The sequence below is a fragment of the Hippocampus zosterae genome, unplaced genomic scaffold (genome assembly GCF_025434085.1).
Source record: "Hippocampus zosterae strain Florida unplaced genomic scaffold, ASM2543408v3 HiC_scaffold_275, whole genome shotgun sequence".
NCBI classification, from domain to species: Eukaryota; Metazoa; Chordata; class Actinopteri; order Syngnathiformes; family Syngnathidae; genus Hippocampus; species Hippocampus zosterae.
Window position 1 is genome coordinate 885 of NW_026262842.1, and position 17,196 is coordinate 18,080.

A 17,196-nucleotide genomic window follows, 5' to 3' on the forward strand; every position below is an offset into this window, starting at 1 on the left:
TGAAAAGCGGCCGTAGAGGACCGCAGAGCGATCGTCCGGACAACTTAGTCCTCGACTTCTTCGGCCTTCGATTTCTTGTAGTGCTTGAATGCTAAGAACACCACTTGAGCATACCCTGGTTTCTCGCTGTCGTGAGGTAGCTTACCACTTGCTCCCTGCTTCGCTTTTGCTGTGACACGCTGTGGCGCATCTGCAAAAGGGCCAGGCAGTCCTTGGCCTACATGACCGCAAGTCTTGTGCAGAGCCTCTCGAATTTCGATGCAGGCTCATCCACTCTTTCAACTCCCCGCAAAATTCCTTGGCTCGCTTGATATCAGCGGTGAGGGCCAGGGCCAGCACTCCTCTCTTGCTTGTTGTCGATCCCCCTCGACCAGACTACCAGCAACCTTTCAGAATACAGTCTGAGAGCGCCCTTGCTTTTGTCAGTCCTGGTCCGGCCAAACACTCCGCAGCTCCTCGAACGACACAATCGACAGGTCGACGTGGCTGTTCCTGAGAAGTGCGAGCACCTGCTTGCGGGATGAATACTGCACGCCTGTCACTGCCACTCTGAACACCCCGCTGAACTAGAATTCAAACAGGGAGGGATAGTCCACGAGAATTTGAAGGTCCTACCGGAGCAGGTCAATGTAGCAACTGTCGGGCTTGAGCTCGAGGAAGGAGTAGGTCCGGATGGCGCGGGACTGGGAATAGCTGTCAGCCCAGCCGGCCGGGCCAGCTGTGCTGAGGCAGTCAGGTGGAGGGTCTGTCCCGACTGCTGCAGCAGGGCGAGCATCTTGCCGAAGCTCTCGATTTGCGCCTGCAGAATTGAAATGTTTATACCAATTTTCATAATAATTAGAAAGCTATGCCCCAATTTAATTATTTTAAGGCCATTCTCGCAGAGCAGTTGGAGGTCAATGGACACTGCCAAGCCCAGCTTCGTCGAAAACCGAGGGCCTCAGTTGTGAAATCGAAAAAATACTCACTGATTTTCACTCATAATAAATTTTAAAATAATTAAAATTGAACAAGAAAGGAGGTGAGTGCTTTTCGTTAAGCAAACTGGCGGGAAATTGATCGGCCAGGCAAGAATAGACCGCGCGAAAGATTTTAAATAATGTTATTAAATTTTAAAGCAACACGATGTGAACTTCAACGGGATCAGCATCACCTGTTCTTGAGAGTGGGCAGGGAAACTGACTTTTTTAACCTCTGCAGGGAGGCGCGGCGGGCCTCAGGACGGATTCGAGACTCCTGCGGACTGCAGGTAACTGAGCACTTCCTTGTGGCCGCAGACCTTGTAGCTGGGCAGGCTGGCCAGCTCGCACCGAGTGCTGCGGCCTGACTGGCCTGCTGAACATATTGCGTTCCATCTTGCAGGCCACAAACCCTTTCTTGAGCAGCCACATCCCCATCGATAATAATTATCGTCACAGCCACTCTCACCACCCAGCAGGTGTCCCCTCGGGCAGCAGGGGCCACCGCCTGCCGGAACTCGCGCGAGTCCTCAACTGCCCGAACTGGCAGGCCTTGTAGTAGTTCTGGATGGTCACCGCCCTCACCCCGAGCCCCTTTAACTTCACCCTAAAAAGCTCTGCCTTTAGCGAGTGATCTTGTAGTCCTTGATGAAGATCTTCAGCCGCTGCATGTCCGGGTACTCTCGCTTTATCTGGTCTAGTAACGCCCCGTACTCCTACACGGAGGCGGGGTTACGGACCTTGACCGTCAGCTCTTCAGCCTGGTCCTGCCCCTAGCACGACCTTTTCGGTTTCAGCTCAGGGGCGGGGTGGGCCGTGTGCGGGCGGGCTGCGGGCTGGCCGTGAAATACGAGACAGGGCCAGGTTCTTCTTGAGATCGTCGAACTTGCTCCTGGAGTCGACGGCAGAGCGGATCAGCCCGGCCTGCACTTGTTGCTGCGCCTCAACGTACTCCAGCTGTTTGCTCTTGCTCTTGAGCTGGCGCTGCAGCTCCAACAGTTTTTTCTCCTTGGCAGTCAAGATTTTGAAAAAGACGGTCTAACTCTAGAGTTATTTTATTAGGCGGCTCCCATAGGTCTCGCCTTTCGCGTAGCTGATCAGGCGCAGGCGGTCGCCCTTCTCGGGCTGCTGCAGCCAACCACACGCCTGCTCCACGAAGTGCTACAGAGCCGTCAGCTCGTCGATCACGAACTTCTCGACTCGAAAGACTTTGCTCTCGCCAGCAGGAAGGCCAGTCTGGACGCAAGTCCCTGCAGCTCCAGCCCCTCCTTGACTGCGGGCCCCACTTCGACCCCCTTCTGTAGACATTTCAGACAGGCCCCTTCCCCCGTCCCAGGTGATTGCCTCCGTAAGGCCGCTCTGAGCACAACTCGCACTGCATCAATAAAAGCTGGATCATCGCCGCATCTTCACGCAGGCCTGGTAGTCCTCCCTAGCGCGGGCGGCTGCCTCGAGGGCGTCGGCCAGACGCAAGGCCAGACGGTGCGCGTTGGCCTGATCTCCCTGAGAGATTCATTGACTCTCAGCTGGTCCTCGCGCAGGATCTTGGCCTACTTGGTCAGGACGATGTACTCTTTGGTGCCTGCGACGAAGCCTGCTCTTCATGCGGCTGATCAACTCGTGCAAGTTGCGCGAAGACATGCCCTCCAGCTCGAAGTGCCTGCCTCTGGTGCAGCAGCTCCCTTGGTCATCTTGAGCTGCCGGGACCCCTCCTGCTCGCGTGTCAGGATGGCCCTGGCCTTCTCCGCCTTGAACTCTTCGTCACTCTCGAGATAAGCCGCGAACCGGTCCAGGTTTTCGGAGAGGTGCTTGCGCTGTCCTGAGCAGGTCGATCTTTTTGGTCTTAGCCTCGGTCACCTGCTGGATGAGCTTCTGTCGGATGAAGATCAGGTCGTCCAGGAAGAGCGTGGGGTTTTTCCTTGTCCGGCTCGTCCTCCCGCTCGTTTCTCCATCTCCTGCAGCACTATCTCACCTCCTGGATGTCAGTCAGCAGCTCGCTGATTAGACCCTCGTACTCCGCCTCCACTCCCCTTCAAGAATTCTTCTTCTTGCTCGTCCATGCGCACTTGCTGCTATTCTGCAAGAGTGATGGCACTGTTCTAGCTGTCCAGCAGGGCTGCCTCGGCCTCGAGGCTGGCCTCCAGCTCGCAAGTGAGGGCATCGATTCTTTGGGGGTCTGGGCTGGACCCTGCTATTTCAACCATGAGCTTGCTTTTTAAGGGCGACCCTGGCCTGAAGGATACTCGTCTTGCGAAGAGTGAGGTCTTGCTCGTCTGCCAGAAAGCGGGTTCTTAGTTCGGTGGGCCCGACCAACGGCCTCTCCTCAAATTTAACATTAAAGCTGGCCATATGAAAAATGACGTCCTTGGAACAAAATTAATTCGGAATGGCCTACTACGGAATCGACCGAGGTGGCACTTTCACCGATGTGGTCTGTTACATCCCGGCAACCCCCTCATCTCCCTCAAGCTGCTGTCCTACAACGACACCTCTGCCTCCGCCATCAGCCGCATCCAGATGCTCATCTGCCACAAACTCATCCCCGGCTGCCTGCCTTGCTCCCAGGACATCCGCGGCATCCGGGTCGGCACCACTATCGCCACCAACGCCCTGCTCGAGTTTAAGGGGCAGAGTACCTGCCTTGCATCACTATGGGCTTTAAGGACTTGCTACTGGTCGGGGCCCAGAGCCGTCCCTCAATTTTTGCCCTTGACATCGTCCGCCCTCGCCTCTCTTCTAGACTGTCATCGAGGTCGATGAGCGCATTCTAAGTGACGAAACTGTGGATCGCTAGCTGCAGGTCTAGTCCCTTCGCAAGCAGCTAGAGGAGGTCCACGCCAAGGGAGTGCAGGCCATAGCAGTGGTACTAATGCACAGTTTGTCTGAACGACAGCCACGAACAGCGGGTGGGCGAGGTGGCTCGCTAGGTAGGTTTTCAACATATCGTGCTTTCCTCGAGCATCCTCACAAGCGAATCGTCGAGCGAGGAGAGACCGCTGTAGCCGAGGCCTATCTGGGCCAGCGGGTGCATGACTTCGTGGAACACATCACCGACAAGTTCAACAGGTTCAACTGCAGTGTTGCCTTCATGAAATCAGATGGGGGGCTGGTCCGCCCTCACAAGTTCAAAGCGTGCCTGCTGTGATGTCAGGACCTGCCCGGAGGGTATCTTGGCTTTTCGATGACCTACCATCACCCTTTTAACAAAGAAAGACAGGCGGTCATTGGCTTCGACATGGGCGGCACCTCGACCGACGTCTCGCGATACAGCGGGGAAATGTCACATGTTCCGGTTTCGAAGATTGTCGGTAGGACGCTGGTCACCCCCAAGCTTGAGATCGAGACGGTAGCCTCGGGAGGAGGGTCAAGGCTGTTTTTCGAAAATGGACTGTTCCGGGTGGGGCCAGAGTCGGCAGGGTCAACTCCTGGACCAATCAGCTATCGACGGGGCGGACACCTCGCCATCACGGATGCCAACCTCATGCTGGGGCGGCTGGTGCCAAATACTTTCCTACGATTTTCGGACCGAACTCCGATCAGCCCCTAGACCGGGCGACCGCAAAGCAGGCATTTGAAGAGCTGGCAGTCTAAGTCGCGGAGGGGATCGGAGAAAAAATGAGTGTGGGAGCGACTGGCCGAAGGGTACATCGAAATCGCCAATGAGAAGATGGCCGAGGCCCATCAAAGCAATCACTCAGCGGAAGGGGCACGACCCACGAGAGCATATCCTTACGGCGTTCGGAGGGGCTGCTCCTCAACATGTCTGCAGGGTGGCCTGACTTGTTGGAAATTTCGCGGAGTGTATATCAGCAGCACTGTGGAGTGCTGAGCGCGCTGGGGATGGCTGCTGGCGCCAATCGTTCACTAGACGAAGAAACTGCGTGGCTGCAGCCTGGAGGCAGGTTCGCAGGGCTCGAAGAAACTGTTCAAGTAACTGTAGGGCCAGAACGAGGAGCGACTGCGGAGGACGGGGTGGAAGCAAAGGCCAGACATCGAAGACTCCTAAAAACTGAAGTACAAGGCAGCGACAGCAGCATCCAGGTGAAGCACCAGCCCGAGCTAAAGTAAATCCTCTCAGAGTTCCCATCGGGAGCATGTCAAGCTGTTCGGGTTCGATTTCAAGGGCAGCAAGCAAATCATCCTCGAAAGTGTCAGGGTCAGGTCCCGAGGGCAGCGAGTTCGATCTTGACTTGCAGGACATCCCGCCTATGGAGCAGACCTCGGTGATGAACTTACTGAGGTATTCCTCCATGGGGAGTGGGTCACCGTGCCTCTCAAGACTCTGAAGCCCAGGCTAGGAACAGCTTGGCCCCGCAATGTTGCTGCTGCAAGAGAGCGTTATAGTGCTGGAGCCCGGCTGGAGGGCCTAGGCAGACAAGCAGGCCAGTATCTGGCTGAACAAGCAAGGCGAGCTCAAGCGCACCATAATCTCTGAGCATGACCCAGTCGAGCTGTCACTCTTCGGAAACCGATTCATGAGCATCCGAGGAGATGGGCCGGGTGCTGCAGTCCACTGCCATCAGCACCAACATCAAGGAGAGGCTGGACTTTTCGTGTGCCGTGTTCGATGCGCAGGGCAGGCTGGTTGCCAACGCCCCCCACATTCCGGTGCATCTGGGGTCGATGGGCGATTGCGTCAGGAAACAGCTGGCCCTGCACCAGGACGACTGGAAGGAAGGCGATTGTGATGATGACCAACCACCCTGCGGCAGGCGGCACCATCTTCCCGACATCACGGTGGTCTCTGCCATGTTTTGGGAGGGGAGGAGGGTGGCTTATCTGGCCTCGCGTGGGCATCATGCTGATATCGGCGGATCACCCCCGGTAGTATGCCCTCTTTCTCGACGACCCTCGAGGACGAGGGCTTTGCAGTGGAAAGCTTTAGGATCGTCAGGGAAGGGAGTGCTGCAGGAGGAGGCCCTTCTGGAAATCGTGAAGGGCAGCCGGGCCGTGGAGGACAATATCGCAGACCTGAAGGCACAGATCGCAGCCAACCACCGAGGCGCGATTCGGCTGCAAGACCTCATTAAACAGAAGGGCGAGCCTATCGTGCAGTCCTACATGGAGAAGCTCGAGGCAAGCGCAGAGACAGGAGTCACTAAGCTGTTCAAAAAGCTTGGCCAGGCCAGATCCCGCTTTGAGGGGGTTGACTACATGGACGACGGCACTGCCATCAGACTGGCCATCGAGATCGATGCTGAGGAGGGTAAGGCAGTCTTCGATTTTGACGGGAGTGGGCTGCAGTCTCTCGGCAACTGCAACGCCCCCAGTGCGGTGACCAAGAGTGCCGTCCTTTACTGTCTGCGCTGTCTAATCGGCTCTGACCTGCCTCTCAATTAGGCTTCCTTCGGCCAGTCACCATCAAATTCCCTGCATACCCTCGATCATAAACCCGGGCAAGGACGCAGCCGTCGTGGGGGGAAACGTCCTGACCTCTCAGCGACTGGTCGACGTCATCCTGCACGTGCTAGGGGCCTGCGCAAATTCTTATGGCGATATGAACAATGTCAGCTTTGGCACCCCTGATTGGACCTACTACGAGACCGTGGGCGGGGGGTCGGGAGCAGGCCCCTCCTTCGCGGGGTGTTCGGGGGTGCAGTGCCATATGACCAACAGCAAGATCACGGACCCGGAGTTACTTGAGGAGAGGTATCCAGTAGTACTAAGGCAGTTTGGAATCCGCGCTGGCAGTGGGGGCAAGGGAAGCCAGCCGGTGGCGATGGGCTGGCCAGAGAAATCGAGTTTCTCGAAGATGTCGAGGCCAGTGTCCTCAGCGAGCGCAGATCGAGATCTCCACAAGGACTGGCTGGAGGCGGAAACGGCGCGAAGGCCTTGACCATCCTGACAAAGAAGGACGGATCATCCTACAGCTTTGGAGGGAAGAACACCGCCCGGCTCCAGAAGCACGACAGGCTGACGATCCTCTCGTCAGGCGGGGAGGGTTCGGACCAGCCAAAGCTGACATCCTTTGATCCCAAAGCACAAAATAATTATAATAAGTCAATCAGAGTGAATTTGTGTGGGTCGTCCTCGAAAATCCCCTCCGAGTCCTGTGATTTGTTGGGCAACTCGGTTGGCCCGGTGGTTGCTTGTCATGAACAGGAGTCCTTGATCTTTATCTGGATTCCGTGGTATTCGGAGAGGTGATTCCTCGATATGTAGAACTGCGGGTGGAATCGAGACGTGGCTCAGGCTGTGCAGGATTTCGATAATATCCACGGCAGTTGAGAGATTAGGCTCGTTCCTGAGTCGCTTCAGCCTGCGCTTGAGTTAGTACTCCTCGGCAATTGGCAGCAAATCAGGTAAGGGCAGATTCTGGTGATCAGCTGCATTTTGTGCATCTCAGTTTGCAGCGATCTTGAGCATGTGGTAGAGCCAGCCGGTTATCAGTTGTAGTGGTGGGCCTTGAGTGATGCAAGGAGCAGGCAGAAGCGCTTAACCGATCGGTTCATGGCTCTGTGGAAGCTCGCCTTGCATGTGGAGGGTTGTAGAGCTACAAGGCAGATATGGTTGGTAGGAGCCAAAAAGGAAAATTGTTGTTTATTAAATATTGTGTTTAATCATATTTATGAGGGATGTTTTTTCGCTAATGATTGACTTTAAGATAAGTGAAAATTCATATTGATGAACCCCAACCCCAACCCCAACCCCAACCCCAACCCCAACCCCAACCCCAACCCCAACCCCAACCCCAACCCCAACCCCAACCCCAACCCCAACCCAACCCCAACCCCAACCCCAACCCCAACCCCAACCCCAACCCCTTATCTATAAATCGATGAATAGCCAACAAACATCCTTCATCAATATTATTAAATGAAATATTTGATAAGCAACAATTTTCCTTTTTGGCTCCTCCCAGTTATAGCATTTCTCCAGCTCCACTCCAGAAACCAACGCTCCGTCGTCGAGGTCAGCTTGGGGTACAATTTCCCCGTCCCCCTTTTCGACTGATAGGTCCTTGAATAGACATTTGGTCTCTATGCTGAAACGGAGCTAGCAGAAGCTGTCCAGCTTTTCTTGATAGCGCTCCAGGTATTCAGCTACGATCACCTCCAGAGGTGATGGTCCTTCTTCCTCGGAGTGGTCGTCCAAGGTCTGACAGGTAACTTTGAAGACTCCGAAATTCACCAAAATTTGTCGGAGTCGAGTGAAGGACCTAGGTCTCAGTTCTGAGATGGCTTTGTGGCAGGATCTATTTGCTCGGTTGGGGCGCCATCCTCTAGCCTCCAGAATAAGACCCTGGATGCGATGACCGGCCTGTGATCAGAGAGTTGGTAGGTCAATAGCTCTTCTCTCTCGTAGTTGACCTTACCTAGCCGAAGATCAGAGAACACTTAGTCGATCTGTTTCCCCGATCGCTACGCTGTTGGCTGCTCCATGTGGTGTAAGCTCAGCAGGTGATAGACAGTCTGTGCTTCTGGAGAGTCCTCGACTGCTATTTTTTGCAGTTCGCCGACAATCGTGTTGAGGTCACTTCCTATCAGCGTGTCCAGTGCTTGCTGTCTTCGCTTGGGGTCGTGGTGCAGTTAGAGACAGATCACAAGTATTTTGAGCCCACAGAAGTGCCAAGTGAGCTTGGCGACATCTGAGGGATTCCTACACTGATGTACTGAGGACCTGCTTGAAGTAGACACATCCGCAAACCCGCCACTCCCCGGCTTCTCCTCACCAGGGGCTCCATCCAATATATATTCTATTCAAAACATGAAGGGCTTTGATTTGAGCTACCACAGGCCCTGGCCCAGTTCCCGTACTATGAAGCCGTTAATGCAGGTTATTTATCCCCGCTGCTAGTAGTCCGGTACGAAGACGTCAACGAATTGGCTCCCTTCCTTCAGCGCTGTGATTTAGTGGATATTCCGGACCGGATCGACTGCCATGCTCTGTCCTTTACCAAATAGACCTTCCTAGAGAGTGCAGGTCAAAGCTGCCTGCTTGTCCTCTGTAAAGGGGAGTAGCTGGGTATCCCTGCCCTCCAGGATGCTGAAGGTCCTAATCCGGAATGCGCCGGATAGCACCCTCTGGAAGACGTGCATGTTCGGGTGATCGTGGATGGGCATGGTGGTGTGCTTGGGCATTTGGTAGACTGAGATCCTGCCATTTCCGAAGGGCAAATCAAGTCCATCAAAGCTCTGGTGGCCAAAGTTGAGTGCTGTGAGTGATTGCATAGCCGCCTGCATCTGGATGGTTTCGGGGGCGGACAGGAGCGAGCCGGATGGCACTTTGAGCACGGGGACGAGAAGGTGCCCGAGTTCCCTAAGGTGATTCATGAATAGATTAGCGCTCAGTATTTCTAGCGGTGCTACTAACAATAATGAATTAATTTTAACTCTAGGGAGCCTCAGAGCAGGAAACGATTGATGAAAAACCGAAATCCTCGGAGGCCAGGCTTAAATTCAGAGGGAGGGCTGCCTGCCCTAGCTGCCACTCCAGCAACCCCGGCCTCGGCCAGGCCTTCCCTCACCTTTAACTTAAGACCGTCTACTCTCCTGCTCAGGGAAAATATTTAGACTACCACAGAGCCTGCGTTCAAAAGCTGCAGTCCAAGCCAGGCAAGGCCCGCCTCGCCACACTTTCAGAGGCCGCTGAATTGCCCGACGGCAAGTTCGAGGGATCGATGGCGTTGGTCGAGCTCGAAGTCAGGGAGCTCCTTTCCGACCAGCCGGTGACCCAGCTGGCGACACGGGTGCAGCAGCTGCGAGGAGAAAATGGCAATATTTTTGTCGTCCTAGAGCTGGCCTCCTAGTCTTTCTACTCGCCAAGCAGCTGGGTGCTGCCCTTCGACCAGATGGCGGTGCGAGTGGGCCTCTCCTGGCGGTGCAAGGAGCAGGTACAGCACGAGCTGATAATCGACTGCTCGTAGTCCACAGATAGGGATCAAATCTTTACAGCAAATTCGGGGGACGTCTCTGTACAGCTTGAGATGATCAGCTCAAACTCTATCAAGGCTTGCGAACTCGATTCTCTGAACTACAAAGTGCCGTACCCCTTTGAGGGCAGCTTAGTCCGCCTTCGCTCTCTGGTCTATCGGCTCCCAACCGCGCTGCTCGAAAATCCAGTCTGTCTCAAGACTGACGATGAGCAGGATCGGTCGACATCCCTGTGCCAAGACGAAGAATGGCTAAGCTTCAAAGGGCGGGTGTTAGTCCAGTCCAAAAAATGCAGCCAGTCGAAGCACCTCCAGGCGACCATCGAAAAGATGGGCGCAGAGAGTTTCGGCTAGCTGTTTGCAGAGGCTACAGGCAGCATCCGGGAGATGGTTGTGGACCCTTTCGGCAACTACGTGGCTCAAGCAATTTTTCGGAAATGTACCGAGTCTCAGCTCCATCGGCTGGTGGAAGAACTTGCTGCAGATCTCCCTGTGACCATCCTTGACAAGAAAGGCACCCACACGCTCCAGGCACTGGTCCGGCTCGTCAAGTCCAAGACAACAGCAAGCCTGCTAGTCGATAGCCTTAAGGGTCAGATATTTAGGGCCTGCACCGATGGAAACGGCACTCACTTCATCCAGAAGGCCATGCTCGGCCTTCCTAAGCACTGTCTTGAGCCGGCGTACCACGAGGCGTTGGCTGGGTTTTTGGATTTAGCCATGAACGCCCATGGAGTCTGCGCACTTAAAGCGATTGTCACCCGGTTCAAAGATCGTAGCGAGCAAATAGTTTAGCTAGTCGTCTAGAACCTGGCTACCATGCTCAAAGATCCTTTTGCGAATTATGCGGTGCAGCACGTCTTGGAATAATGTGGACCTGCTCGGTACAAAGTTGGAGAGGCGATTCTCAATAACTTGTGGGAAATTACATCACTAAAATATTCGGGAGGTACTCTAACAAAATGCGCACAAGTCTGCGAGGAGTTCGCTTACAGAGCCAGCATTCGCATTTGCGAAATGGATCTTTTTGAGCATTTTCTGGTGCAAGGCCACCAGCTTTTGCTCACCAGAATAGCCAATTCCAATGCTGAGCCTCAGTTCCTCTGGCGCTTACAGGAGTTCGAGAAGTTGCGGGGCAGCACGCCGCTGGGTAAGGGCCGCGGAAAGATACAGTAGAGATTGTGATATTAATTATTAAAATTTATTATTCCGGGATTCAGTTACATCGTCGGAAGCGGAAAATTTAGGTGCAGAAAATGAGTATCACGGGGACAGCAGCCCCACCACCGCAGTGATGTCGTCTCGGGATATGCTGCGCGTCCGCCAGGTCTCAATCGCTGTGCGCACTGTCTGCTCCGCCATGGCATCCGGGCTGCCACCATCCAGGCCGCCCCTGATCACCTCCAGGACAGTCTCTGCCTCCATGAATTCCCACACTCCATCACTTGCTAGCAGCAGGACCTTGTCCCTTGCGTCGAGCTCGAGCACTTAGATTTCGGGGTCAGCTATGGTCCCCGCCTTGGCGCCGAACTTGTCGCCCAGGCAGCGGGTCATGGCCAGCCCCGGCATCCAGATATGCTTCATCCACACTCGTAAAGGGCCCATCGGCTCTCCCCCGACATCCCGCTGGAAGTCGATCCGACCCCCTGCCTTGAGAATTCGCTCCTTCTCATCAGGGCGGTTAGGCTTCTGGTCTGAAGTCAGGACTCTAGCGGCCCACTTGCCCTTATCCTCCCTTCTCAGCAGGACTGCTCTGGAATCCCCAACATTGCCAACGATCAGGGTGGTTTTGTAGACAAGGCAGCAGACAAGAGTGCTGCCCGAGAGGTCCGTGTTGATATGTGAGGAGAGCAGGAGGGTGTTGGTGTGGGTGATGCTTCGGCGCAGGGCCCGGGCCAACGCCCCTTCGTTGAGCTGTGTCTCTTTTGAAAGCATCTTGGCCAGGGTGCCTGTGAGGACATTACTTCGGGAGTTCTTGCTTGATGAAGCTTGATACTAGATGGCCATTTACGCCGTGCCCGTCTGCCACCGCGTAGAGAATGGCCCCCTGAGCAAACCTGTGCACGAACCCTGCATCTTGGTTAGTCTTGGGCTCGTGGCCGTAACAGCCTGCTCTTGAGCACACTGCCTCGGATGCACTGCCGCGGGCCTTGATCGACTCAAGGTTCGGACGACGATAGTAGCTGTCGAGCTGGCGCTTGGTGGGCTTGCGGGTGGGGGAAATGACGGCCTCATCGTCGCCGGACAGCCGAGGCAGTCTTAGCCTCGAAAGCGGCAGAGGCGGATTCTACGAAAAGGACCTTTTCCGAAACTGGGTGTCGAACTGATTGGTCGCTAGAGGAGCGAGGTGTGACTTTTTATCCATTATTCAAACTGCGATGGAAGCCGACGTCAAGGCCCGCACCCAGCCTATCCGCCCCAAAAAGACTCTTCCGCCAGTTCGCCCCAAGCGGTTCGAGCGAGGTCTCACCTAAACCCTGCAGCAGCCCAGCTTCCGCACCAAGACGAGCAGAGAGCTACCCGATGAAGCTCTGACCGAGCAATAGAAAGAACACATCTGTACTGAAGCCAGCGAGTATGTCTAGAAGCGGCACCAAGCCACTGCGGCTCGAGCCGAGTGCGAGATGGTCGAGTCCCTACAGAACTACGACCGACAACTGACCTTCGAAACCAAGTCTGCACAGCTGCGCAACCAGTAGCTTGCATACGAATTGTCTCGCCTCGAAAAAGTGCTGGCGCTGAAGCAGCAGCAGATCGTCTCCAACGACCAAGCGATCGACGGGCTCGAAGAATCCCTGCAGCAGGAGGCCGAGGAACTGACGAGCATGGCTGACAAGTACAACGAGCAGGCGCGGGAGATAAACTTCCTCGAGACGAGGCTGGCGCGGCAGTTGATGCTCAAGCAGGAACGAGCGAAAGAGTGACATCTACCCAGTCAAAAGTTACACATAGCGTTTTCGGAGATGGAGCCCCAACTCTCCTAGAGGACCATGGGCTTGTGCGGGACAGGGTCCTGATCCCACGTCAGGGACACGTCCAGGCAGGCCGGCAGCTCCAGGTCCTCTACTGAATCCAGTTGCTTGATGCCTGAGAACAACTCCCTGCTGTCTCCCAGTTCTAGGCCTAGTTGCTGCGACATCACCTTCAAGTTCTCGATGGCCTATTACAACTCCTCCTTTGCGGGGCTGGCTCGGATGCTCTCTTTGATGTGGTCCTCTTCGGCCTGCTTCTCCTGGCTGTAGCGGTAGCTGGCCTTCTGGCTGGAGGCTGCCTGGGCTGACTGGGGCTGGGCTTCGGCCTGGAGCTGCCGGATCGAGTTGAGGATCGAGTGCTCGAGGTCTCGCTTGGCTTGGTTTTGGAAGGATTCGTTAAGGCAGGTGGGCTGCAAATCGTTTAGACATAGATTTTCCTTGGCTTTGGCGTCTGTCAGGGCCTCTGGCTTGCCTGCACTGAGAATGCTAGTGAAGGTCAGTTTGGAGTCGCTCTCGCACTTCTTATGGCGGACCGCGGATGAGGCCTGCACTGCCCTGGAGAAGAGGCCTTGAGGGCTGGGCCGCCTAAGGGCAGCGAAAGAGCGGTCAGGCGGGGGGCGGGACAGGTGGGCGAGCTGCCTGAGCTGGTGCTTTATCTGGAGGATCGAGGCGAGGACGCGGCTGCGGTCGGGCCCTGCCATCTAACGGCTATAACTATTACCAATTATCGGGGTCACTTGAGGAAGGTCCGGTCCTCGTCAGCGGCGGGCACGAAGGCGCGGTTGAACTTGCCGGGGTGCTTGCAGGGCGCGGGCAGGTCGAAGTGGTCGGCAGGCACGTGGGTGGCGGTGTCGGGCTTGGGGTGGACGGGGAACCGCGTCTCCATGTGGATGGTCTCTCCCTCGTTGTAGCGCCGCCTGATGAATTGTATGTATTGTTGGTGTTGATACCCCTTGATGAAGGTATTGCGGATGGCCTCGATGAACGCCTGCTTGACCTCGTACTCGGTGGCGTATTCCTCCCCGTCCTTGAACAGCTCGCTCAGCCGAGAGTCCAGGTTATTCCGCAGCTAGCTCCCCTATCTGCTGGTCGGGCTCTCCTAATGACTGCTGGCCTTCTTGTGTATGATGTCCGCCATGCGAGGCGGCTATTGTCTGTCCGAGCTGGACTGGCTATACTCTGCGTCCAGGACTTTCAACAGTTCAGCTGCCTCCCCGCGGGTCAGCAGAGATTGAGACTTGAGGTACTCTTAGTAGTCCTTGTCCAGGGTTTCGAACATGACGCGCACCCGGGAGAGGGCCAAGTCCTGTCGCTTGCAGTCGGGGTCTAACTTCTGCTGGTTGAACTTCCAGACTTTGGGCATCAGACGGTTGACCTCGCGGATTAGGGGACCGTGCAGGAAGGGACTGAAGGCGCCTGCCGCCCGTAAGTGGGCCAGCTCCTATTGCAGCGCCTGCAGACGGGCTTCATTCTCCTACGGAGGGAGGCCCTCCTTCGCCTCGCCGCGCAATTCCTCGATCCGCGAGAGGTCGATGACATGGCTATACTCAGCGAGCAGGATTTTTTTGATCTCCTCGTTCTCGTAGGCGATGTCGATCATCCGTTCCTTCAGCCACTGGTACCTGGTGAGGTTGGGCTTGTAGTAGTAGGACTTGTCGATGGGCAGGTTGGGGCTCTAATTCATCAGAACGTACTGTTTCTTGCGCTCGGCACGGGCCTTCTTGCGCTCTGCTTTCTCAGGATGCTTTTCGTCGACCTTGATGCCTTTATTGAGGTACCGCAATTCTTCGGGGAGCGCGTAGGGCCGGGGCAGCAGGTCGAACCAGCTGAGGATGGTCTGCACCCGTTTGGAGGGTTTGGCCCCACTGGCTAGGTACTCCACCACGCGCGCCAGGTTCAGCTGGATCTCCCGCTCATGACCCTTGTCCTTGAAGTGGTACCAGAACCCCAGCCGCGAGAAGTAGCGGCCACGCTGGTTACCGCGCTTGGGCATGGCGACGATCCACCACTTGCGCACGGTCCCAATGCCGTGGTTCTGCAGCTGCAGCGAGATACCTCTCCACTTGCTCATTATCGGATGCTGGATCGATCCAAGATACTATTCATGACTGCCAAAGCCAAGCCCAAGCCCACCCCCGTGGCTGCTCGCAGGCAGGCCAAGGAGGCCAAGGCGGCTGCTAAGCGGGCCCCCTCACCCTCACCCGCTCCCCGGGGCAAGGCCAAGAGCAAGGGGAAGGCTGCCGCCCCCGATCTGGTGACACCGCCCCCAAGCAAGAAGAAGGGGACGTAGAAGGATATGGTGAAGGTGGTGGCGAAGGGCGGGGCAGTGGTGGACAGCCTGGTGCCAGGAGGGCCAGGGAAGTACCGGGTGCACGTGGTGAACGGGACTGCCCTGAGCTGCACCCTGAACCAGAGCAACGTCTAGAAGAATAACAACAAGTTCTACATAAACCAGTGCCTGGTGAATGAGGGCAGCGGGCAGTACTTCGTGTTCCAGCGGTGGGGGCGGGTCGGCGAGCCAGGCATGAACGCCCTCAAGGGCCCCATATCTGCGGATGCCGCTATTACTGAGTACCAGAAGAAGAGAAGGGATAAGATCAATGGCGGCTACACCGAGCTGGCCATAACCTACGAGGAGGAGGGGGCTAAGGCGCCTAAGGTGGCTGCCAAGAAGGCAAAAAAAACGAGCAAGCTGCCGGGCGGGCTGCAGAGGCTGATCGACCTGATCTTCGACACCAAGCAGATCAACCACGCGATGAAGGAAATCGGTTACGATGCGAAGAAGATGCCGCTGGGCAAGCTGGGCGAGAGCACCATCAAGGACGCCTACAAGGTGCTCAACGACTTGGAGAAGGCTCTGAAGCGAGGTGCTAAAGACGAGGTCAAGACCCTCAGCTCACGATTCTACAGCCTCATCCCCCACGACTTCGGGCGAGCCAACATGAGCAACTTCGTACTGGACTGCGAGGAGAAGATCAAACACAAGCTGGACATGCTGCAGTCCCTGAGCGACATGAAGATCACCTCGAAGCTGCTGGACACGACGGAGGCCGACACGGACATCATCGACCAGAACTACAAGAAGCTGGGGTGCAAGCTGCGCCCCCTCGCGGCCACTGAGGAGATCCACAATATGGTGAGCACCTATGTGGCCAACACTCGCGGGAATTACAAGCCCCAGATCGAGGACATCTTCGAGGTGGTCCGCGAGCAGGAGCACAAGGAGTTCAACTCCAAGTTGGGAAACAACCTGCTCCTCTGGCACGGCTCGGGGGTGGCCAACTTCGTGGGCATCCTCAGCCAGGGCCTGCGCATCGCCCCGCCTGAAGCCCCCGCGAGCGGCTACCTCTTCGGGAAGGGCATCTACCTGGCCGACATGTTTGAGAAGAGCGCCATGTACTGCAGGGGCAGCGACGACGGATCCTACCTGATCCTACTGGTGGAGGGGGCGCTGGGGCAGATGAACATCCTGACGCGGCCCGACTGCGGTGCAAAGGAGCTCATGGAGAAGGCCAAAAAGAACTCGACGAAGTGCCACGGGGGGAAGGCACCGCCGCCCAGCTCTTACAAGAAGTTCAGCAGCTTCAGCATCCCGCTGGGGAAGGTGGACGAGACGAAGTCGGGCAGCTACAAGGGGCACAACGAGTTCATCGTGTACCAGAAGAACCAGGCCCGGCTGCGGTACCTGATCCGTTACCGCCTCAAGTGAATCCAAAATAATAATGGACAGCCGGGGCAGGGTGCCCATCTACCAGCGGGTCTACTCCTTCAGCCGCGAGGAGGAGGGCCGCTGCGTCCGCCTCTTCGCGGTCCGCCACCCCCTTCCCAAGCTCATCAGCCTCAGCCGGCTCCGCCGCCTCCCCAAGCTGCCCCACTTCGCCGCCCCGGCTCCCGAGTCCGCCCAGTGATTCTACAGCCAACCGTTTTATGTCCCTGCCGTTTCATGCGGCAACGCTGGGTTTCGTCCTAACGTTCACTCATACCTGGTGCATGAGTATGCCTGCAGAATCTCTGCAAATTCCCAAGCCTTCACATTTTCGCTCGAATATTCTGCACTGTATTAAAGGTTTAACATTACATTTCCATGGATAAAGATCATTCCACTGCGCTCTTCAGCTTGCCCATCATCTCGACCGTCTGTCCCGCCTCCATCAGCCCCGACACCTGCTTGTCGTAGATGGTCTTCTTGTTGACCTCGACCAGCATCTGCCCCTCTGCTCCGTCCTTGATGCTGAAGGTCGCCTTGGGGTACGCGCTCAGCACGCTGGCCTTGATGGACTCGACATTGGCCCCGATCTTGGTGCAGGCAGGGTCCCTGGTGATCATGACGTCAGGGGACAGGTCCTTGTTGAAGCCATCTGCGGCACCAATACAGCCCATTTTATTATAGCAA

The 17,196-nt window shown here is 56.1% G+C and overlaps 2 protein-coding genes across 2 annotated transcripts; both read left to right on the forward strand.

The window, feature by feature from the left end:
* Positions 1-3,345: 3,345 nt before the first annotated feature.
* On the forward strand, positions 3,346-10,185 carry LOC127594821 (5-oxoprolinase-like). Its single transcript, XM_052056585.1, is given in 20 exon segments — positions 3,346-3,387; positions 3,429-3,600; positions 3,603-3,677; positions 3,680-3,849; positions 3,851-3,926; positions 3,929-4,459; positions 4,462-4,543; positions 4,545-4,632; positions 4,634-4,729; positions 5,330-5,442; positions 5,444-5,772; positions 5,775-5,854; positions 5,856-6,294; positions 6,297-6,334; positions 6,337-6,664; positions 6,667-6,886; positions 9,133-9,223; positions 9,460-9,648; positions 9,709-9,792; positions 9,880-10,185. Coding segments are annotated over 20 exon segments (3,549 nt in total).
* Positions 10,186-15,327: 5,142 nt separating this feature from the next.
* On the forward strand, positions 15,328-16,512 carry LOC127594822 (uncharacterized). Its single transcript, XM_052056587.1, has one exon. The coding sequence runs from the start codon at positions 15,328-15,330 to the stop codon at positions 16,510-16,512; it is 1,185 nt and encodes a 394-aa protein (XP_051912547.1).
* Positions 16,513-17,196: the final 684 nt, after the last annotated feature.

Coding starts and splice junctions, on each gene's coding strand:
- LOC127594822 (XM_052056587.1), top strand. CDS start 15,328: ATGAACGCCCTCAAGGGCCCCATATCTGCGGATGCCGCTATTACTGAG.